The sequence below is a fragment of the Pelecanus crispus genome, chromosome 3 (assembly GCF_030463565.1).
Source record: "Pelecanus crispus isolate bPelCri1 chromosome 3, bPelCri1.pri, whole genome shotgun sequence".
In the NCBI taxonomy this organism is placed as follows: domain Eukaryota; kingdom Metazoa; phylum Chordata; class Aves; order Pelecaniformes; family Pelecanidae; genus Pelecanus; species Pelecanus crispus.
Genome location: NC_134645.1, coordinates 51,971,704 through 51,994,835, shown reverse-complemented (window position 1 = coordinate 51,994,835; position 23,132 = coordinate 51,971,704). Strand labels below are relative to the sequence as shown.

General features: G+C 36.6%; 1 protein-coding gene across 7 annotated transcripts in view; it reads left to right on the top strand.

Moving 5' to 3' along the window:
• AFDN (afadin, adherens junction formation factor) overlaps window positions 1-23,132 on the top strand; it is a 133,709-nt gene that overhangs the window by 69,070 nt on the left and 41,507 nt on the right. For 4 of the 7 annotated variants that reach the window (XM_075707120.1, XM_075707117.1, XM_075707116.1 and 1 more), the window contains 9 exons: window positions 3,192-3,253; window positions 4,134-4,339; window positions 8,823-8,968; window positions 10,902-10,996; window positions 13,444-13,709; window positions 14,226-14,369; window positions 17,336-17,534; window positions 19,242-19,345; window positions 21,875-21,961. In XM_075707120.1, coding sequence (XP_075563235.1) covers window positions 3,192-3,253; window positions 4,134-4,339; window positions 8,823-8,968; window positions 10,902-10,996; window positions 13,444-13,709; window positions 14,226-14,369; window positions 17,336-17,534; window positions 19,242-19,345; window positions 21,875-21,961 — 1,309 coding nt within the window. Of the gene's footprint in view, window positions 1-3,191; window positions 3,254-4,133; window positions 4,340-8,061; window positions 8,083-8,822; window positions 8,969-10,901; window positions 10,997-13,443; window positions 13,710-14,225; window positions 14,370-17,335; window positions 17,535-19,241; window positions 19,346-21,874; window positions 21,962-23,132 lie in introns of all 7 variants that reach the window. The other 3 variants (XM_075707119.1, XM_075707115.1, XM_075707118.1) reach the window with 1 other exon arrangement.

The following is a 23,132-nucleotide window of genomic DNA, read 5'->3' as shown; positions in this document are numbered from 1 at the left end:
ATTGCTATTTTATTTCTGTGTATATCTTATGTGTGTATAGTACATGTTGTGTAACTACATTGAGAGTTATTATCTAAATACAGCATTTCTATCACGTCTTCTTTCTCACATATATTCACTGTGTTAAGATTAACAAATTAGCAAAGTCAGGCTATCAAATTAGGAAATGCCAGGCAATGAGTTGCTCAGGTAAACTGAATTCTTTGCCTTTGTGGATGTATTTTGTGAATCTTTAGGCTTCCTCTGGGATACCCCGGTCTCATATTGTGAACTGTAAGGACAGTAATCATGGAGTGAAGTAACTGCTATGTTAGTTTGAAAAAACAAAAAATCTTCACTGAGCAGTTCCGGGTGCTTGTTACTGTACAGCTAGTCCACCTCTGTACTAAGTGTCCTTGTCTGTTCTTTTTGTGTGTGTTCATCACTGCTGTTCAAAGGTGAATAATAAGGCAAACGAGACTTTCTTCCAGTCGCTCACTGAGTGTGTTGAAGACCAAAGATTAGAACTTGGCTGTGTTATTTTTTCGTCTCTAGGGGGGAAAAAACCAAATTGAAATCTGAGAGCATAACTCCAATTACTTATTGGGTATGGTTGTTCTGATTGAAATGTGATTCTGTGAAATAAAAGATGATGACTATTTAGTTAAGGATTATGGTCATACATCCTTGTTAAATAACTGACTTCAATTAGCATGAGCAAGCATATCATAAAAAAGAAAAAAAGATCATTTTTTGCCTTGGATATCCTTCAGGAGTTCTTAAAAATGTGTTTGGTTGGAAATGAGAATAGTGATGTATAACTGGTGTTAATGAAATGCAGACACTTACCTGATTCCTAATTTTTAACATGCCTTACAAAATTTGTATGTAGGTAGTATGCTGGCTAAAACAACCACACAAGGACAGAGTTTTTTGGTTTGTGTTTTTTTCTTTTTTTTTTTTTAAAATGGAGTTTATCATAGACAATTAATCTAGGAGAATACAGAAATATCTGGAGAATGTATTATTGGTTTTAATGCAATTTTAAAGTGTAATATTACACTATACTTAGAGAGGAGGCAATCCCTAATCAGTATTGGTCTTGCTAGACATACCCTAACTAGACTTTCAGACTGGTTTAGCTCAGAGAATTTCATCACCACAGAGGGGACTTTTCTATAAAAGCAGTAGCACAAAGACAATATATACTTAAAATGGATCCAGTAACAAAGCAGGTTGGCTAGCTGCTATCCTATCAGAAACACAGTTATTTTAACTTAAATTTCCAATTTGTAAAGCTTAATTACAGAGTATTTTTTTTGTGTGTGCTTAGGGAAGGCAGAAAATGGTACATTAGTTGAAGGAAACTATTAAGGTAGCTAAAATAATTGACTTGCTCCATCTGTTCCTAGAGAACTAATTTAAAGATAAAACTAAATTAACATTTTTTAAAGAAGTCTTTCCTCTTCCTGCTTCATATTAATTTCTCTCTTAAAGCAAATTTCCAAAATGCTGTAAGCAATCTTGCACTAATCCATATCGATTCTCATCTCTTGTGCTGCTTTCTCTCCCATTGGAGGGAAGACTGAGAATCCTGTTCGTTCCTTTGTGCTGAAAGGGATCACTACCTTTCTGTTCTGAAGAAAAGGAAATAAATCACTAGCTGAAATGTGTTACTGGTTTACCAGCCAGTTTGTTGAAACTTCTCTTTGTCTTATTACTCATTCCTATAATGACAGATTAAAAATTTCTCTGGAGTTGTCACTGTAGTTCTATTTTGATAATGCTGTGTGAGTATTAGTTGTTCTATGGAAGTAATTAAGTTCTCAGTGAAGATGAGGCACTTTTGACAGTGTGGAGGTAGTGAGAAATGAGTTCATCTTAAATTTATAGGAATAAAAACAGAGGAAATGCTACAACTTACATGCCAACTGAGTGCTCTTCATAAAGAGAGCGTGCTGTCATGTTTGAAATGTAACTGCACTGGCAGAAATTTGTGTACATATTGCCCTGCTGTGCCTGCTGTTCCTTAACTTTCAGCTCCCCAGAACTTTGTTTTGCTGAGCTCTTTTTATAATAAAGCATTATCTAGATGGCATAACTGAGTTCTCTGTTGGTTTAAGTTTTTGCAAGTTTAAAACAAACAAACAAACAAACAAAAAAAAACAGAAAAACCCACCAAAACCCAAAGGTGCCCTTAATTTTTTTTTTATTGAATATGCTAAAATTTAATCTTAGATCTTTTGACATCAGCCTTCAAAGTTATCTTGTGGATTTTTACTACAGGAGATAGCTGAATAAAGGCCTTCAGTGTCCTATCTCTGCTTTGAGGCGTAACTAAAATTTCTCAGGAGAACGAAGCTTATATAATCATATCCTGTTCCTTTCTTTATCAAAGTTGCTGGGGAAAGTAGAAAGCTACCTATTGCATTACATGTGGTTAAAAATGGCTATTGCACACAGAAGATGTTAAGCTTTTACATATTTCCTAAAAATAGGTGCCTAACTACAGAGAACAGCTCAATTAATGCTTTTGCTTGAGGGAGGAATGAAATATGTGCTTAACCTTTTGTACACACCAGAAAAATCAATTTTCTGTTCATTTTTCTCCTCTGCGAATTCTCTGATAGGTACTGATGAGAAAGAACACTGCAGTCAGTTTAAGTGAGGACATAGTTCTGGGGCTCATGTAATGACTACTGTTTCTTCACATAGCATAGCAACAGCCAGGTGAGGGTAGCGGCTAGATTTTACCTTCTTTTCTTCCTTAGCAGAAGAAAGGACGACAAGTAAGTTGACCAAGTTCTCATTGGTTTGAGGGCATTAAAGATAGCAAAGGACATTTGTTGTAACCGAGCTCATGTTTCAGGTGAAGCTTCATTCACTTTCTTTCATGCGTCCGTGAATAATTTGTTATTTGAATCCTATCAGTGGCAGATAGCAAACTGATCCTACCAGCCTGCCATACAGTGCAGAAGAGGATGTTCATTAATATCACGGACTCCACAGGTCAAGTCTGTGTTTTGATCTGTTATGTTGCAGGCAAGTGTAGCTTGAATGATTCTAGAGGAAAGGTAAAGAAAGGATCATTTTGGGGAAGGATGTTGTGTCAGCATTTAGAACCAGTGTATTTGGAGAAATCTGTCATTTTACAGTGGAATTAGTATCATCTGTGTGGATTGTTTGTTTCAATTTTTGTCATCTTTCTTTAGACCTCAGGATACCCATGGACCAGAACTGATACTACCTGCCAGTATTGAATTCAGGGAAAGCTGTGAGTAAATTGTGAAGTTGTAACACTAACCTGTTGACGCGTTTTTCCTATAGTGTAATACTTAAGTCAGTTTGAAAATGTAAGGGTAACTTAAGTAAACATTGAAAAGAATAATGACTAAACAGATGATAGCTAATCCAGTTAATACATTTTATTTTGCTGGGGAGGTCAACAGACCCTTCGTGTATTGAGGCAAGTTCATGCATATTTAATTCTAATTGCATTTTCACTCTATCTTCAGATATTCAAATTTAACCGTGAAAAAATTGTTAGCCCCACCTCCTCAACAGTACATTGAATTAATTCTCTTCTACACAGTTCTCCATGCCTTGGATAACAGATTGCATATTGGTCAAAATCTATTTTATATAAAATCTGATTAGGTTTAAATTTCCATTTAGAATTTGATTTTTTGTTATCTTGGCCCCCAGGTTTTTAAGGACACAGATCTGGTAGAAAATATCATACCAGAGATTGTCCAGACTTCAAATATTTGAAACTAAATAGATTTGTGAGCAAGCAAAGACAGATTTTTATTAGTATAAAATTCCCTGTAATAAGGAGCTTTGTAGGAATAGAATGCACAAGAGAAAACTTTCATTTGCCTCTTCACTTGAAGATGCAAATTTTCAGCAAAGAGGTAGGACATAGTACAGAAATGTCTCCTGATGATCAGAGTTTCTAGCTTTATATAGAAGTGTGTTGTTACTGCACTAAACTGTAGTACATAATAAATAGTTTGGAGTGCAAATTCCTGTAAGTTGCTCCCCCCCCCCCCCCCCCCAAAATATCCTTTATGCACCAAGTTATGAAATTGTTTTATTTTATTTTATTTCTGTCTTGGCTTTATGACAGGTTTTTTTCCCCTCTTTCCCTACAGCTGAAGATGCCTTCTTATCTGCCATTATAAATTACACAAATAGCTCAACAGTTCATTTTAAGCTGTCACCTACGTATGTTTTGTATATGACATGTCGGTATGTATTGTCAAGCCAGTACAGACCTGACATCACTCCTACTGAGCGTACTCACAAAGTCATTGCAATAGTCAACAAGATGGTGAACATGATGGAAGGAGTTATACAGGTGAGTTTCTCTGCAAAAACATGTCAAGGGAATTAAATACATCTTGTAGATTATCTAGTAACGTTCTTAGTCTTTCTTAGTGTTAACCAACTATTGTTAAGGGTCAGACTAATACCTGCATTGATTGCCCATACGAAGGTTTGCTTTTGTGCCAATGAATAATGTGAGTGGTAAGAAACTCTGCTGAGCAATGTGGGAGGTTAGGGAGGGGCTGTTGATCTGAAGATGCATTCTCTGACAAGAAGTTACTCTTCTGTTCTCTAGAAGGTAAGATCTTTGCAAGCATTTCTGGCTGTGAGCTCTTGTAAAACAAGTTGGATGTGCTTATTAAAGAATACCATATAGATAGCAGTTGTTTTCACTGATCGATGCTTAAAGTGAACATATTAAAAAGAAACACAGCTTTTTAATTTTGATCCTGTTACTTTTAAAATTTCTGTAACACCAAAATGGTAATAAAGCTAGACTTTTTGAACGAAGCTGACACAATTGCTTTATAAAGAGAAATATAAGTTCTCAAATGTTCCAACATCTTATATGTAGTCTGATGCTATTGCTATTACATGTGCAAGCCTTATACAGAAGCACAGGGGGAGTTCTGTTTTGTGTAGGAATGCAGGGTAAGATCCACTGGGTTGTCTGTGAAATTAGCCAATATCTTGCATTGTGTAACTGTTGATGAAATGTAATGGTCATTTCCTGCAAAAGGAGTGCTAGTTCAGGTATCCTCACTAAGTAATTAATGATTGTAACTTCTTTGTCTGCAGGTTTTTCTCAGAGGAAAAATTGAAATATATTTCTATATTTATTAAAACATGTATGTTTTCAAAAAGTACTGCCATAGTAGCCTGTATAGAGCAAGGACCCCGCTGTGCTAGGCACGGTGCAAGCATAACAAATACATCGGTCCTGTTTTAGAGAATTTACAATGCAAGTGTTATACAACAGGTTGATTAAGGGAGAAGAGGAAAGTAAGCAACGAGAGAGTTGCAAGTCACAGCAAACCAAAACTGTTCAGCTTTTGCTCAGGCTTTGGAAAGATTCAGTGGAGTTTTCAGTAGGGAGAATGTTATAATTAGGCAGCTCTGTAAACAGTTACAACAGGCTCCCACCTTTCACAAGAAAGAATGGGAGAAAATGCCAGTGTTGAAGACAAGTTTACAGTAAGAAGACAAAGAGTAGCCTTTCATGTACATTCTGAAGCTGAGGAGAGGTTGAAAGGTGGTTTGAATCTGAAGTGAAGAACTAGTACATTGTTTTGAGTCTTAATGTTGTGGTAAATGGATATTTGATAAAACTGACATGGTATCAAAAGTTAAATATACAGGTTCTGCTATTAAAAAAAAGATCTGGCTGTGGAAGAGTGAATTTGTTGAAGTCAGAGGGGAGACTGGCAGTAGTGGAGAACATGAAATGCAAAGAGCCCAAACATAAGGAATTTACTTGGGAGAATGGAAAGTCAACAATGAAAAGGGAGGCTTCAGATAAAATCTGGAAGTTACAGGGCTGAATCAAAGAAAGTCACTTGGTTTATGTAACTAATGTAAACTAGCAACAATGAACCCTAAAAGACTTGGCGTGACAGAGATGGGTACAGTGGGAAAGCAAAGATAAAGTTCTGCATTCTTTGTGTTGAACTAAAATGGATAACCATGTAGCTGCTAGAAGATACTGGAGAGGTGGGCTCAAACATCAGTTTGATTTGAAAACAAATCAAAGCTAGAAAACAGATTATCCTGTAAAAATACTCATTTACAGCACTGAGAAGGGCTTCCCAAATCAAGTCCAGCCTGTGGTTGTTGCAAGCAAGTGTATTTTATATAATCCTGCTGATGGTATTACAAAACTGTTAAAACCAAGTGTTTGTCTGAACTGTCCTTTGTGAAAGGCCATTTCTGCAGCCTTGCAACTCTATAGTTGCAATCTAACCTCAGCCTAAAATTTAAGGAAGATACCAACAAGGAAGTGGTAGCTGCATTTGTGGTTTGTGAAAGATGTTATCTAGTTGCAAGAAATAAACTGAAGAGAGTTGGAGGTTGAAGAAAATTGAGAGGAGGTTCTTCCAAATGTCGTGCTGAAGAAGCTGGAGGAAAAGGAGGAAAATTACAAATGTGATGAAAGAGTAGAACTTCAGTGAATCTGAAGGGTAATGGGCTGGAGACAAATGCATTGATTCTAAACGTTGACTAGTAAAATGTCATTAGCTTGGACCTGTCTTACTGGAGTATAAACAGTACTAGCTAAGCTAAGTCAAATTACTTCATCTAAGCTGTAGAATGAGTGGTTATATCAATGGCTGTCACAGTTAAACTACCATGTAATAAGTCGCTATTTCACAATAGCTTTTTTGATGTCTCAACTGTAAAACATGCCTGCACTGAAATGCATGTAAGGGTGTGAAAGACAGAGAAGGCAGATGGAAGGCAAGGGGAGAGAGGCATCCAAAACAGAAGTAGGGGGAAGGCACACAAACCCTTGTGCTGTACTGTGGGGGTAAAATAAATCGTTTAGATCTTAATTTTGCCTGCCTAGATAGTAAGGAGACTTGATATCTTTCTGAAGTTGCTCAAGAAGTACTTGCTAACAAATTAAGTCTGTGACTTTCTGTAGTCTTTGCATTAGTGTATGCAAATATTATAGAAGACTTCATATGAGATAGATAGGGATAAAATTGGAGAAATCTATGAGGAGGCTCAGTGCTTCCAATAAAAATCTAAGAATAGAAACTTAATTCAAATAAAAAGGCCAATTTTTTGTATCCTGATTTCCGCGCCCCCCCCAAATCATTCTGTGGCATTTCTGATCCTCTGCAAATTTTAACATTTGTTTGCAGAAGGAGCATCTCCTTTCGTTCTGTGCCAACACATCTTCAGTCTTCAGAGTGCCTTGGCTAGAAAGAGGGAAGAAGCAAAAAAGCAGTGGCAATTTGGTTTTTTTGAGCTCTAACTAAAATTACAATAGTAACAGCAAATGACACCTCATATTTTTGCATCTAAGCTCACTGTGTTGCAGGTTGGGGAGAGTGGTCTGAATAGAAAGCCAAAAAAAAATTAAGAGCTCAGTTTTAAATAATCAGACAAACATATCTGGTGGGGTTTTTTTTTTGTTTGCTTAACTCAGTGTAGCTTTTATGTACCAGCATTTAAGCAGCTGTGTGTGGTATTTCATTTGACTCTCATTTGTTGTTTAAAACAGTCTTTTTGTTCTTTAATTGAAAAGCCATGTATTAAATCTGTCCTAGGTGTTTTATGTTTTTTGTTTGGTTTTTTTTTTTTTTTTTTCTGGTGGGGATTTCTGTCCCCCTTTGTGTGTGTTTGTACATTGTCTTCATTGCAGCAGTGTGGGTAAATAGCTCCCTGGATCTGTTACTTGGATGGCTAGTTACCCCGTTGTCTGCAAAAAGTTTTGTGGAGTTTCTGTGGTGCACTGAGTGTAGAATAACCAACTAGTCTGGGATGTCAACCAGTATAGGGCATTCCTTGAATTAATCGTGACATGTGGGCACTTCAGTTCTTAGCTGTTGTGCTACTAGTCCTATTAAAATAAATAATTTTTTAAAAGGGGCTCAGTTGCATCGTAGCTACTGATGAATGCATCTGTGTATAACTGTGAACATAAGTGTTGTACCTTCATATTTAGTGTTTGATTTCTAAAGCTATCATGATTGTTCACAAGTTTCTTTCTTCTATTCTGTTTGATTTCCTTCGTCCGTTTTTCTCCAGGAGGTAGACCAGGTTGATCAGGTAGGATATATTGCTGGGAACTGATCCTAGCTATGTTGGCTTAGCTCAGTTTCTCATGCTGCTTCCATATCAAAATACAGTACTCAAACAGCTGGACTTGAACGGTTCATAACACTCATTCAGCAACTGGAACATGCAGTACTAAAATCCTTTTTTGACTTTGCAACTTTTACGGCATTCCATAATTTCTGCTTAACGCACTTCAATGTGGATATGAAATGACCAAAGTTCTTTTTCTTCCCTTTATTTTCTTTTTTGTTGTTTGTGGTTCCTATTCTTTGGATTTCATCTGAGGTTGCCTGGCCTGGCATTTGTGGTCGGGAGATGGTGAGATAGATCAGTACTTGATACTGAATCACCTGGTATCAAAGCCAGTGAGTGCAGTATCAGGGTGGCAGTGGGCAGTAGTGAATATGCGCTTAAAAGTGCACAGATTACCAGATACTGCATTCCGCTAAGCTCTTAGCGCTATATAACTAGATGCTTATGCCGTGGCTTTATTGATATGGCTATTGGCAATTTAACAGAATTTTGTATGTTCAGTGAATGTATTCAAATTGAACTTACCAGTTACAGCAATTGCAATATTACATATAAACATTTTGCAAATATCTGGTATCTGAGATATATTTGGTGAAATGGGAAAAGGTACTGGTCTATCTTTTGGAGCCTTTTTAAGCTGCCATGCTTTATCAGTGAACTATTTCCCTGTATTATTGCTTGTTTCTTTCTGCTTACAGAAACAGAAGAATATTGCTGGGGCACTTGCCTTTTGGATGGCGAATGCATCTGAATTACTGAATTTCATAAAGCAAGACCGAGATCTTAGCCGAATTACTGTGGATGCACAAGATGTTTTGGCACACTTGGTTCAAATGGCATTCAAGTAAGGCTATCAAACTTCTGTTTCACTTAACGTATTCTGTTTCTGTGGTTTTTAGAATCACTTCACATTTTTGCCAAATTTTAGGTATAGCAATAATGTCTTTTGTGTATTGTTAAATATCTGAGAGGAGGACTTACAAGAGAGGCTAGACTTCCTTCTTTAGACAGATAACTTTGTTTTATGAATATGGATTGCTGGGCTATGCAAGGAGTTTCATCTGTTAGCTGTTCTTGTGATAGTGGAGGCTGCCAATGAAAATTCTAGAGAAGTGTTATTTAAATTTAGTTTGTGTTGATTGCTTTCTTTTAATTTAAGGGTTTTATGGAGATGTGAGGAAAGGTTATTTTTTGCTGTTAATACATAAATACATAGGCTTAAATATTTATGGGTCTCTAATGAAGCTTGCGCTCTTTAAGGTCTTCTAATAATATTCATAATCTACTCCTTTCATAATTCACATAAATAGCAATTTGCACAGTGGTTTTTTTCCACAGTTTTTTCTTAAAAACATAAAGACAGGTTTTGGCTTGGGCTAAAGTCAACCTATGCTAGTCAGCTGAGGCAGTGAGATTACTAATTAAAAGAAAAATAGAATGAAGTAGCCAATGGAAAGGGAAATCCTGGGAGGAAAGGATCCTCGAACAAAGATAACAACACTGAGTGAGCATGGTGCTAATCAACAAGAAAGGTTTAATTTTTGTACATATTTAGATTTTTTTTTTTAACCTGAAGCCAGCATTGAACAAGTTTCTCTTGGCAAATTTGTGTCTTTGAAACTAACGTTTAGAGAAGTCCCAGTGTACCTTGGGTGACTTATACCCAGCCTTTCCCCACTTGTAGGATGTCTATTTTAAATACAGTTTTTCATACTTCTGTAATAGTACAGAATATAATCTTTCTTCTTTTTAAATCGTGGCAGGATTGGGAGACCTAACCATAGTTGAACTGTTTAGCTTTAAGGGGGGCTGTATTGCTCTAAAGAGCAATATGTAGTATGTGACTGTGATATGTGAAACCTTATCATTGCTTTCTGAACTTTTGGGAGGTATCAGAGAAGCACCAAACTGCTTTGTATGTACTCCCACAGATACTCCCCCCCGCCCCCCCGTTGGTGAATTACGGGAAAATAGGGTATAGCAAATAGCTATTTTGACAAAGTCTTTCAATTTTTATAGCACCTCTAAATTACTGTTAATGAAGCTATGCCTCTTTGCCACAGGCCAGTGTTTTGGATTGATGTCTTGAAACAACTCCTTGCTACTTCAGTTTGCTAGTCATTGAAGACAGAATATTTCTGTGGCTAGGAAGGAATGGCACTAAGTACACTGTAACATGGACAATTTCAAATGGGTGTATTAAACTTTTGGAGAACAGAACTGTAGAATATATATTTGGAAGGCAAATAAAAAAGTACAACAGAAGCATGAAAAGAAAGAGATATTCTGTGAAAATGTTATTTGATGGTAACAACTGGCATATACCAGAACTGGCTGAAATTGCCATGGCTTTTGTTTTCTAGCAATTGAGGGTATTTCATTACAAATGTTACCAGTGAAACGGAAAGGGGAGTAGTAGAAAGCAATGAAATGTTTTCCTTTGTAGATGTGATTACAGTTTGATTCCCTTTTACTTTCAGTTCTTAACAGAAAATGTATAAATGAATTATCTAAAACAGTGTTAAAGAAAATGTTTAATTATTAGAAGAGAAAGGATACTAAACCAGGCTTTTAATTTCACTGTAGTTAAAAGTATGGGACAACTGGTCTCTCTGGCCTTTTTTTAAAAGTGTTATTTGGTTCCCTATAGTCACATCCATAACACTGCAATTTCAGGAATCTTGTAATTTGATAGATCTCTTTTCTTTAGAAGCATTCATAATGAACACATGCAGGATTTTAAAATTTCTTCTTTTCCCCTCCCCCCTTCCTTCCAGGTACCTGGTTCATTGTCTGCAATCAGAGCTTAATAACTACATGCCGGCGTTCCTTGATGATCCAGAGGAAAATAATCCTCAGAGGCCTAAAATAGGTTAGACTACTTGATCTTTTCTTGGGTCTTCCACACCATACAATTAGTTAATAATAAATAGAATTTTTCTTAACAGTGATATGACATTTACAAGTTGCCCTAGCTCCTCAGAATTGTTTGGGTCAATTTTGTATGGATGATAAGAAAGGACAGTAGTGACATTCAAATGACCTATGTTGGGTTTAAAAATCATGGAATAATTCAGTTTGGAGGGAAACCTCAGGATATCATCTAATCCAGTGTCTTGTTCAAGGAAGGTGCAACTGGATCAGGTTGTTCAGTGTTGCCCGGTTGAGTTTTGAATCTCCACTGAGGGATGGAGGTGGCACAATATCTTTGAGTAACCTGGTCCAACGTTTGACGACCCTCATAGTGAAAATACCTTTCTTATATCTAATTGGAATTTCCCATGTTGCAATTTTTGTGTTGGTTTGTCTGTTGTTCTGTGCTCTCACTGTGCATCTTTGAGAGGGATCTTGTTCTGAACCCTCCCGTTACGTAGATGAAGACAGCAATAAAGTGTGCCCTTAGCCTTCTCTTTCCCCAGGATGAACCAAATCCAGTCCTCTGTTCCTCTTTTATGTCCTCTTCTCCAGCCACCTAATCATCTTGGTGGCTCTCTGCTGAATTTGCTCCATTAAATTGGTATCTTCCTTGTCCTGGGGAGTCTAAAATTGGATGCTGTTCTCACAAATGCTGAATGCATAGGAGGGATTACTCCCTCCCTTCTGCTAGCTTCACTGCTGCTAACTTAACAGCTTAGTATGCAACTGGCTACCTTTCAAGCAAGGACTCACTGCTTAATCACATTCAACTTGATGTTTACCAGGATGTCTACATTATTTTCAGCAGGGCTGCTTTCTATCCAGATGGCACCCAGCTTGTACTGTTGCATAGACTTATTCCTTCCCAGATGCAGGACTTGGCAGTTGCCTTTGAACTTTATGAAGTCCTTGTCAGCCCATTTCTCCAGCCTACCTAGGCCCTTCTGAAAAATACTGCTGCCGTTCAGTGTATCAATATTTCCTCCCAGCTTGGTATCATCTGGGAATTTGCTGAGAATGCACTCCATCCAATCGCTCAGGTCATTAATAAAGTAATTAAACAATACCAGTCCCAGCCTCAATCCATGAGGGAAACCACTAATAGCTGACTGCCAGCTGGACTTTGTATTTACGAATCCACCAAGTCCAGTGGTCCAGCCAGTTCTCTACCTACATTATCATCTGCTTATCCAGTCCTTACCTCAGCATTTTCACTATAAGGATGCTATGGGAGATCTGACAAAGTACCTCCCAGGTACTAAGGTTAAGCTGACTTGCCTTGTAGAATCTGTGCTCAGACTTGTAAAGCCTGTTGTTGTTTTCCATGCAGAACACATTCACGCACAGGCCCCTGAGATAGGACTCCCCGTTGTGCTTTTGTCAAAGTGTGAGAGCCTCCTACATTATGTAGCTTGATGACTAAAGAAGAAAATGGAAAACATAAAAAATGCTCAAGTTTGAAGGGATTAACTGGGGATAAAAGGTTAGGAAGAGTTAAGAAGATAGTGACATTCTGAATAATTGAAGTAAAGATGATCTGCAGAGCTATTAAGTACAGTCATTCTGTTCAACTGTGAAAAGTATTTATACAAAATTCATATATACTTTCTGGTCTTTTGGGTATTAAGCTTGCTGCAATTGCTTTTTTCCTGTGTTGAACACTGAACAAAGAATATAAAGATGTACTGTTTTGGTTTTAGTGCCCTGTACTGCAAGAGAGAGAACTTTCTGGGACACAAATCCTGAAAAAGAAGCAAACTGACATTAGAATAAGGGCAGATGATGTGCATTATTTCAGTTATTTTTGAGCTGCTGTATAGATCTCTGTCTTATAACATACAGATAATTACTTTCCATCACAATCCTGTGTTCAATGCTAAAAAAATTAATTTGGTGGTCTCTTCAATAGAGTTTTCAGATAAAAGTACTGCCTTAAAAGAAGGCTTGGACATAAATGTTCTACTTGAAATAATATATTACACCAGGAAGCTTATAAGGATGTTTGCTCTTGGTGAAGCTAACAGGAAGACCCTCTTGCTTCTTACATAATATTACAGTGAACTAATGGGCAAAAGGAAACTTGAGTAATATTTTTAAAAACTAATGTATGAACACGAGATGTGTTCTGCAGTTTAAGTGATACACTTGTATGCTAAATATTTACCCGAAAGAATTTATTTTCTTTTCAAGAGTTAAAATTCAGCTGCCAGTTTAGTGTTGCTCCATCTTGAAAAACATGAAGCAGTAAATTTATTTCTGAAAATCTGTATAACTTAAATACATGTAGGTTCCACCTATCATTCACCAACCTGGGTTAGGTGTCTCTGTATTATTATTTATGGCTTAAACCAGTTGTACATTGCAGTATGTGAGTATGATTTACTTTTTGTTTTATCCCTGTAGATGATGTGCTGCATACATTGACTGGAGCTATGTCCCTCTTGCGACGATGTAGAGTGAATGCTGCTCTGACTATACAGCTCTTCTCCCAGCTGTTTCATTTTATCAACATGTGGCTTTTTAACAGACTGGTTACAGCCCCAGATTCAGGGTTATGTTCACATTATTGGGGAGCTATCGTTCGTCAGCAGTTGGGCCATATTGAAGCCTGGGCAGAAAAACAGGGTTTAGAATTGGCTGCTGATTGCCACCTGAGCAGAATAGTGCAGGTGAGTATGTGTATTTCTGATTAACATTTCTCATATAATTGTATATTCAAAGGGAATATTTGTATATACTATGTTCCTAGAGAACAGCATGTGGACAAGTGTAGTTTGTGTGAATCAATCCTGGAACATTGAAGTAGCATGCAAAGACACAAAATATGTTTTCAACATCATTAATATTTAAGTTACAAGTGAAATTAATAATTAGTGATTTTAGCCAACATGCTGTTCAATTTCTGTTTATAAGGCTGAGCTATAACTATGCTGAACAGAAACAAGAAGAGTAGCTGAAAAGTTGATATGCCTCATTTATGATAGGTTTAGTATTAATTCATCTTGTAGGTACAGGAGATGTATTTAGTGGTTGTTTTGGGGATATTTATGTTGCTTCTGTAACAAGTCTGGCTTCTTGCTTTGTCTTTTCCTATCTCATCTAAAGGAAACTCAGAAACAAGGCTTAAGGTTTCATTCTGGTTTGGATCTGTCTCGTGACTTTTTTTTTTCCCCCCCCTCTCCCAGGCAACCACATTGCTTACCATGGACAAATATTCAAATGCAGATGTTCCAAATATTAACAGTACTTGTTTTAAGCTGAATTCTTTGCAGCTACAAGCTTTGTTGCAGAATTATCACTGTGCTCCAGATGAACCACTCATCCCAACAGTAAGTCTCTTCTGCCACTTACTGTGCTGTTTAACATACCTGAGGAATATAGACTTAAAGTAAAAACACTGGCTGAAAACAGCTGTCTTATTATTGATTGGTTTGGAATTGTTACAAGAAGAGTCAAGAGCGGGCAATCTTCTCTCCATACAACAGGAAGTATTGGTGGTATCAGCCTGCTTCTGGCCACCAACTTTAGTGGGTGTACTTCACTGCGACACGAGCAGGGTATTACCAGAAATCTTTCTTAGATCGAGTTGGAGTGTCAGGTAACACTGCATGTTGAGTATATTCGGAGAGGTGTCACTGCGCCTTACACCATTTGTGGATGAAATCCAGTAAGGCGGTAGAGGAGAGGGGTGCACAGGGCACTCTCAAAAGCTAGTTCTATGTATAACCTAAAGGAACAAAGATTGACATTTTGATTATGGAAGTCAAATGAAAGAAGCAGGAACACTAAGCTTTTTTTACATGTGGGATGTAAAAATCCATGAATCTTGAATCCCTTCATATAAGCAGCAGACAGATTGTCCTTTGATGGACAGACCGATACATGGAACATGTATGTGGAGATAGATGTATGTGTTGTTTTCAGAACTGTTTTTTATCTTGATTTTTAAGACATAACTGACTAGTCTAAGTTTTATCCACGGGAAACATCTTTTTTGGCAAAAGTCAAAAGAGTTTTTGTGTTCCTTGCAGAATTGTAATCATATGTGGATGAAAACTCTTAAGGTAAACCCTGATTACAGGATAGTTGACTGATCTCAAAAATCTTAAAAGGTGAACATAATCTATATAACTGAATGCATTATCTACAAAGTCTGTTTTTTAATAACTTTGGATGCATCTGTTTATTAAATCAAAGGTACTAATACAGTGGTTCTGAAGGTGTTAAGGGAGACTTGTAGCTTGGATATGTTTTTATATATTGGCTCCCAAGCCAAAAAGTCTTTTGCTGAACAACATAGCTTGTATTTCCTGTTTACACATAGGTAGAATTCCACAGTTTATTATTGTTTTTTAGGAACCTCTAAAGACATGTAGTGCTAGAATTGACAAGTCTTGTTTGTGTCAGAGGGAGGATTACAGTATGACTAGTTTTTCCTGTTGCGGAGAAGTGGTATTTGGGACTTCTTTGCTCATTGCTGTGAAAAAGACTTGTACACTCAAACTCTGACTTACTGCTGCCAAATCTGAAAAATTTCAAGGCATGGAATTTGTTCAAAGGAATATAAATGTATTTACTTCTATGTACTTTAGTTTGATGTGATTCTTTTAAAAATTAGCACCTTTTATGGTAAAAAGGCCCTTCTCAAAGAGCACTTCTAAAGACAGGCGGGATTTATCTGACTTCTCCCTGGAAATTTGCTGAAACAGAACATTCAGATGAGAACACTTACATGGTTTTGTCTCAACTGTGTTCTGCATTGTGCTCCAGTAATCAAATTGTTGTGTCAGACTTACAGATTCTGAGTTGCACATTGGTGTAACTGGCATGAGATTAACACCAAACTGTTAAGCTGGCCTTGGGAGCTAAGTAGAAGCTGCAGAAAGAGACTCGAAATCACATTTGAATCTTTGGTAAAGCAAATACTTGTAGTAAAGGAATCTATATGTAATATTTGTAGCAGCTTCAGATAAATTACTTGTAGTAGTTCTGTCTTGATGTCAGCAAAATCACACATGTCTGGGGTGAGTTCTCTTCCACAAATAATGCTGGTTAACTAGAGGTAAAGATACTTTTAAGTATTGGTGCTGCCTGCTTGCTCAAATGTATTGATGAGTCAAACCTACGGTGGTTTCGTGGTTACTAAGGCAGAGCATGGAACTTGGAAGAGACTGAGTGCTCAGAGAATTACTACTTACATCTTTTTTAAAAAGTTGCCTGTAACTTTTTTTTTATTTCACTTAACAACAGAATATTTTCATGCTAAACCTTAGGCCAGCCTAAGGCACATAAGATAACAGAAAAATGGGGGAACTGCTTGAGGAGAGAGAGAAGAGCCTTTTCATTGTGCACTCTTTTGAGTAATTTGGGATAAATAGAAGAATGTAGAAACACAAAGTGCTGCTTGGACCTTTACTTTTTGCGACATTGTTAGGAATTTGATTTTTGCTAACTTCTGAATTACTTTTCCTCAATTTGTACAATCTAGCAATAGATACCCTACTGAAATCTTACAGATCTCTCTATAATGTAGAAGGAAGACTACTGTGTGCTACATGCAACCACAGTAGCTACATTGTGAAAAGTACACTGGTTTCTTAGGGCTTTTTGTGATATTAAGTGGAACAGTTGCGCACCAAATGTAAAACTTGTAAGTTCCCTCCTGCAGCCTGAGTGATTCTGCTCTTATGTTAATGTGCTTCTACAGTGTTATTTAAAAAATAGGTACCTACCTTAAGGTATCCTTCACATTATACTCAGCTAGCAGGAAATGTAGGATTAAATTATTTCTATAAGACTTCCAAACTAGGGAACGGTATATGCCGTTGGTCGTCTGTGGGTATATGTGTCCTGATGGAGCTGAAAATCCTGTTCTGCACAAGTTGTCTGTTTCCTTTCTATATATTTAGTCTTACAGAAGTATATATATACTCAACAAAGTGTCAAAATTTTAAAGGTGCCTGTGATTCCACCTCTGCACATGCATATTCTCTGCTATGTATTTTTAAACACAGTACTCATATCAAGTAAAAACAGGCACTACAAGTTTTGAAAATACTGAAGTAAAAATAAATGCTTCTTTTACATTCTCTAACTACATAATCGATGGGATTTAATCAAATAAAGCAATGCAATGTACTGATTGTACATAGTGGAGCAGAAGAAGTTTTATATCTGATAATATATTTTCCAAATTCCTTTTTCTTGCAGTCTTAGTATTTTCTTAATGTTAGGTTTTTTTCCTTAATGAAAATTATCCCTGTATAGTAACAATGTCCTTCTGCCTTCTGTCCAGGAATTGATAGAGAATGTAGTAACTGTAGCAGAAAATACGGCTGATGAACTCGCTCGCAGCGATGGCCGAGAAGTCCAACTGGAAGAGGATCCTGACTTACAGCTACCTTTTCTTTTACCAGAAGATGGCTATTCCTGTGATGTTGTCAGAAATGTTCCAAGTGGTTTACAAGAGTTTTTAGATCCGCTCTGTCAGAGAGGTTAGTTCTGCTGTTTACAATGATCTTTTTTTGGTGTAGTGAACACAGAATGCAAAATATATTTTAGTTAAACGTAAACCGCTTTATGTATGTATGTTTCAGTCTTTTTATACTGTGTTTTTCCAAGTGTTTACTTTTGCAACCCATAAAAAGAATGCAGGATTTTTTAATCCTTACCCTTTCTCCTTGTCCCTTTCATTCACTTTCAATGTTCTAAATAAGCAGTGCTAAGTTACTAGTGCCTACTGAAACTTTGTTTTGCCTTTGCTCCAGAGTTTTTTTGGATTTTGGTGCTAGAGCAACAAAAATTTACATAAATGTAAATTCTGTAATTCTTCAACAATTTCACAGTCAACTTTTTAAGCTAGTGTGAATTAAATAGTTAAGTCACTTTTTTTACTTATCAGCTGCTTCCATATAACATCAAAAAACCACAAGCTTAAAATAGTTCTTTTAATGTTCATCATAAGAATGCATGGTTTGGGCATTTGTAGTCCAACAAAATATCAGATGATCAATAGAGAGCTCTTGTGGTTGGACAAAAGTGAGCTAAACTTGAGAAAGTAAAGCAGGGGGTCTGTCAGAGCATTTACAGTGAATGAACAAGTTATGATCCTTTTCTTGCGCTACTCAGTTTTATTAGAAGCTTTTTTTAACATAATTTCTTAATAATTTTCTGCTTAAAAAGCAGTTGTTCAAAAATTTCCACAGGAATATCATGGTAGGTAGGACAGCAAAGGAGGCTACTGACAAAGCAGACTTACTCTATCCTACAGTGAAGCCTTGCAATTGTTCGTTCCAGCTTAGTTTATAGAAAAGCCATATTCTTTCATTTTAAAAAAAAAAAAAATAGTAGGAAACTGACCGTTTTGAAAGTACAGTGAGTTACAGAGGATGTAGTTTTGAGACTAAAGATGACTAGTAGAATAAATTCTTTAACTAGTAAGTATAATTCATTTGCCATACAAATGTCTGTATAGTTTTTACAAGCAAGGCCTTTTTAACGCATACATTCAAAATTTTACTTTTTAGGTGTCCTTTAAATTATGCTGAGGGACTGGTGTGTAGTAAGTGAGTGTAAACTGGATTGCTGAAAGATGGTCTTTGTGAGGAGGAGAATCTCATCTATTTGGATGGAGTGATTTGTAATTTGATTGTGACATGGATTCTCACTGTCCCTGTTTTAGGAGATAATGTTGGATACCTCTCAGCTGTTGTGGTTCCTTTTTTCAAAATTCCAGGAATTGCTCAATTAACAAAAAACAAATCAAACAAAACCCCACTTTTAATTGCATAGTTGCATTAAAAAAAGTAATGAGTCCAGGTGAAGCTTCACCTCTGCCAAATCTATGCTAGACTCTGCAAAGCAGATTTCTGTTGTGCTGTGTTAGTTTGTATTCTGAAAGATGACTTGGTGTTTAATGTCTCTTTTGAGTGTGGTTGGTACAAGAAATATTTTGCAGCCCAAGAGTTTTCCCTGAGCTTGTAGTGTTTTTAAATACATGTTTCTCAGAAGCAGCAGCTATAGAACTGTAGGATTTTGCAGATAGCATAAAATTGCACTGAAGCACATAATGGCATCTAAGATGCAAGATTCAACATACTAATGAATATAAAAAGATAAATACTGCTATTTGGTACTTCCTTGATTTTAATTAATCTGTTGAGAAAATACCTTGACTATGTTGATGGTACTTTCTCTTCCAGGTTTTTGTAGACTAACACCTCACCCACGGTCACCAGGCACGTGGACAATATATTTTGAGGGTGCAGACTATGAAAGTCACCTGTCACATGAGAATGCTGAGCTAGTAAGTATTGATTCAGTGAATAATTGTCAAAACTGATATCTTGGCAAGCCATTGTGTTTCATGCTGTGAATTTTAATCGTTATTAGGAAGAACAGGCTTCATCATTAAACATGTAGTTCATCAGTCATTTGGTGAATTTAAGGAACTATTTGCAGATTTTTGTAAGTCAGTGTTTTTCTAGGCTGTGGCATGATACAATTCTTACGTAAGCAAACTTTGTCTGTCATGTTCCCCCCACCCTGGGGGTAAACAGTGAAGAAATTCCTTTTAAACACAGACAAAAATATATATGGACATGCATCTGTAAATAACTTGTAATGTGAATGGAACTGCAGGCTGCTTTTATTTATAAACTGGCAGTTACCAACTAAATGTTTAGTATTAAGTTGTAATCTGCTACTTCTTTTCAGGAAAAATTCTTTAGTTTTCCTTTTCATTATACGTATTAAAGAAGGGTTTCACTCCAGTGTGAGGTGGTTCTTCTTCTGTTGTAGTTTTTTGTTTGTTTGTTTTGTGGTGGGTTTTGTAGTAGGTTTTTCTGGTTGGGGTTTGGTTTTGGTGTTTTTTTAAGTATGTGATAACCAAGAATATCAAAGTTACAGAACACCTTGGTTTTGGAAAGATGGTGGCTTTATGTGAAATAATTTTTAGAGCAACTAAACAGAAATAGCTTCATATTTATAATTAGTATTTCAGTGAAGTCAGGAAGGCCAATATGAAACTAGAATTATGTTCTTAAGGCCTTCTATGAAAATACTCACCCCTCGCTATTCAGAGGGACTTGAAAGCTTCATTTACTCTGTTCAGAACCCAACAGTTGTTAGATGACATTATGCAGTCTTGCTGCATTTGTCTAAAGAACGTGTTTATGGAAGAGAGCATCTCCTAAATCCGTATGACTGATACAGCAGAGCCCCTTGAACTGATAAACCAGGCTCTGCAGGCTTGGTATCTTAGTAAATGGGCATTTGACTGAAGGAAATATAGCAGAGACATTCTTGAGACATCATGCTCTTTGTCCTCCCTTTGTTGTGCTAAAGAAATGCATTTTTTAGAGCTAATGGAAACAAAAATCAGCTGAAATTATACTAGGTACTTGCTGTTCCACATACTGAGAAAAAGCTGAAGTAGACTTCTGGCCAGTCTTCCTTAAAAAGGCTTGATAAAGAAATGCAGGATGAGTGGATTTCATTCATCCATGGAAATGAATACTATGTAAGACTTCAAATAACCTGATCTAGTAATTCTTTTCGCTGGTGCATGTATGTTAATTGAACATGCTAAGCTTGAGAGTTCTAAAAGTCTTTAGTCTTGGTGTCTGAGCAGTGCTCTAAACTCTGTTTCACAAATCACCTGCTGGTGCAACACGTCTACATAATCTAAATACTAGGTAAATGTTCCATTTATATCTGTGAGGTCTTCCCCCCTACCCCCAGCCAAAACTGTTCACACAATTCTGCTTCTGTCAGCAGTCTGCGGAATTGGCCAGGCTAGGCAGTTCTCAAATTTTCACTGGAGAATTTATTTTATTCTTAGACCAAGAGAGAAATTCAGTATAGACTAATGGCAACATTATGTTCCTAGTGGCTTACCTTTTTGAGTGTGTGTGGGTTTTGTTGAATTAGTTTAATAACGTTTCTATTTAAATTAATGGAAAAAAATGCTAAATGAAGTAGGAACAGATTCTGTTCTTCTGCCATCCTTGGCATGGGAGTGCTAGAATACTCCTAGCTTAAAAACTACTTGCTTTTCTAATATTTGAACTTAATCAAGAAGTGATAATAGTTTTTTGAACTCATTTCATTTGCTTATATTTTTACTTTGTCATGGGTCTTGCTGAACTTGCAGTTAGCAGGTTTTAGTATGAATACAAGCCAGGGTGCTTTACTTACAGGCTTCAACTAATGAAGACTGTGATGGCAACTTTGAGTAGAGGGAACTGGCAATGTTACAAAGATATAAAAAAAATTTCTGAACATGTTTAGGGGCTCAGGCTGTATTCGAGTTACTGAGTTTTCAGAAGTGAAAATTTTTGGAACTTTCAAGGCTTTGACTATGCCTTTGAAATTAGTTGGGCTCTTAATATCTTTGCAGAATTATCTTCTCGATGCAGCACTAAAAACTGAGCCCCGTGTAGATCACCCTCACCTTTCTAATAGGGGCCTATTGAGTCTGAACTTCAGTTTTCTTTAAGAGTTACTACTCTTTTATAGACCTGTTACATTTCAAATTGTGAATCATTAATAATCTCTTTACTGAATTAGAGAAGGAGAAACAGTGAGTAGACTTCAAATCTTCAGAAGTGTTCATAACACAGGTGTAGTACTGGGTAATGTTAATCCATGTTAATCAAACGTTAGAGATTCTACCTTTAAAATGGAGTACCAGACATAGTACTTAAGGTGTGAGATCTGCTGCTGCACTAACAACTTAGTTTTGATTGTAGATGAACTATTTGGCACAGTAATCTTCCTAGCCTGGGAGTGAATATGAACTCTTGTCTTTTTATCTTCTTTCCCTGTTTGATAGGCTCAGCCTTTGAGGAAAGAACCTGAAATTATTACTGTAACACTAAAAAAACAAAATGGAATGGGCCTGAGCATTGTTGCTGCCAAGGTATGGAATTCAGTTTGTGTAAGTGTTGTTGAAAAAAGCTTTTTTTTGTTGTTTATCAGCCTACTGTGGAAAATGTTAATGGAAAAGTCTCTTTCCCTTAAGTTTGTTGTGCACATTATGTTGATCATACTTCTATTCTGGCTGGGGAATGTTTCTGTAAAAATACACAGATGTGATCAATACAAGAAGAAACATAATATGGATGTAGTTACTGTGACATTTAAGTTTAAACCTCTACTACAGGTTTATTCATTTATTCAGAGCCAGCAATTGGCAGTGTTATTAAATGGAATTAATAAACAGGCTTATTTAGCACTTCTGCTGGAAAGTAGCAGAAGTATCTAGGAAAGAAAAACAATAAATATAAAGAATAAAATGTGTTATTGTTTTTTTTTTTAAATTTGATGAATAAATAAAATAATTCAAAGATATACATTAAAGTTTGTATACTTTCTGCTATGAAGACAACACCTTATCTTTTGCACAGTGTACAGAAGCATGTATGACTTCAGTTTTGCTTCTTCTGTAGGGCGCTACAGCATATTAAGTAGCTTGGTGAAGGAGGGTGTACCTGTTTCCCTGACTTGCCAAAATTGTGGGTGGATGCCGCTCTTAGTAGCGCTAGATAGTAATGTACAGAATGCACATACAACTCCAGCCACTAGATGGAGGACTCCACTAGTTGGTTGGTTTTGCTTTATTAACTGAGTCGCATAGCAGACATCATCTTTGAGTTTTAAGCTTGTTATAAATTACGCAATGCTGATGTCCAAAAGTCCTTGTTGTAATTACGTGGTGTACAACAGGTAGACCAAGTCTATCCTAATGTCTGTTCACTGTGTAGTACATGAAATTTCAGAATACTGTAGTCCTCCTTGGCACTTAGTGCATGGGCTCAAAACATGATTGGTTTACTGTTTTTAAGCTATCTCACATAGTTTTTTTCCTATAACTTCGCTTATTTCATAGTCTGTTCTTGAAATGGTAATCTTGCATGGTATCAGCTTTTAAGATTTATTTCTGATATCTATAGAGGAATACCAGGTGACAGGTGTATGTTGCTAACACTGAGGAAACTATTCAGGATCTGAAAAATGTAACCGAATATTCTGCTGTTACTTTGGTAGAGTGGATTAATAATTTGAGAAGCAAATAATAGATCTTGAGATAC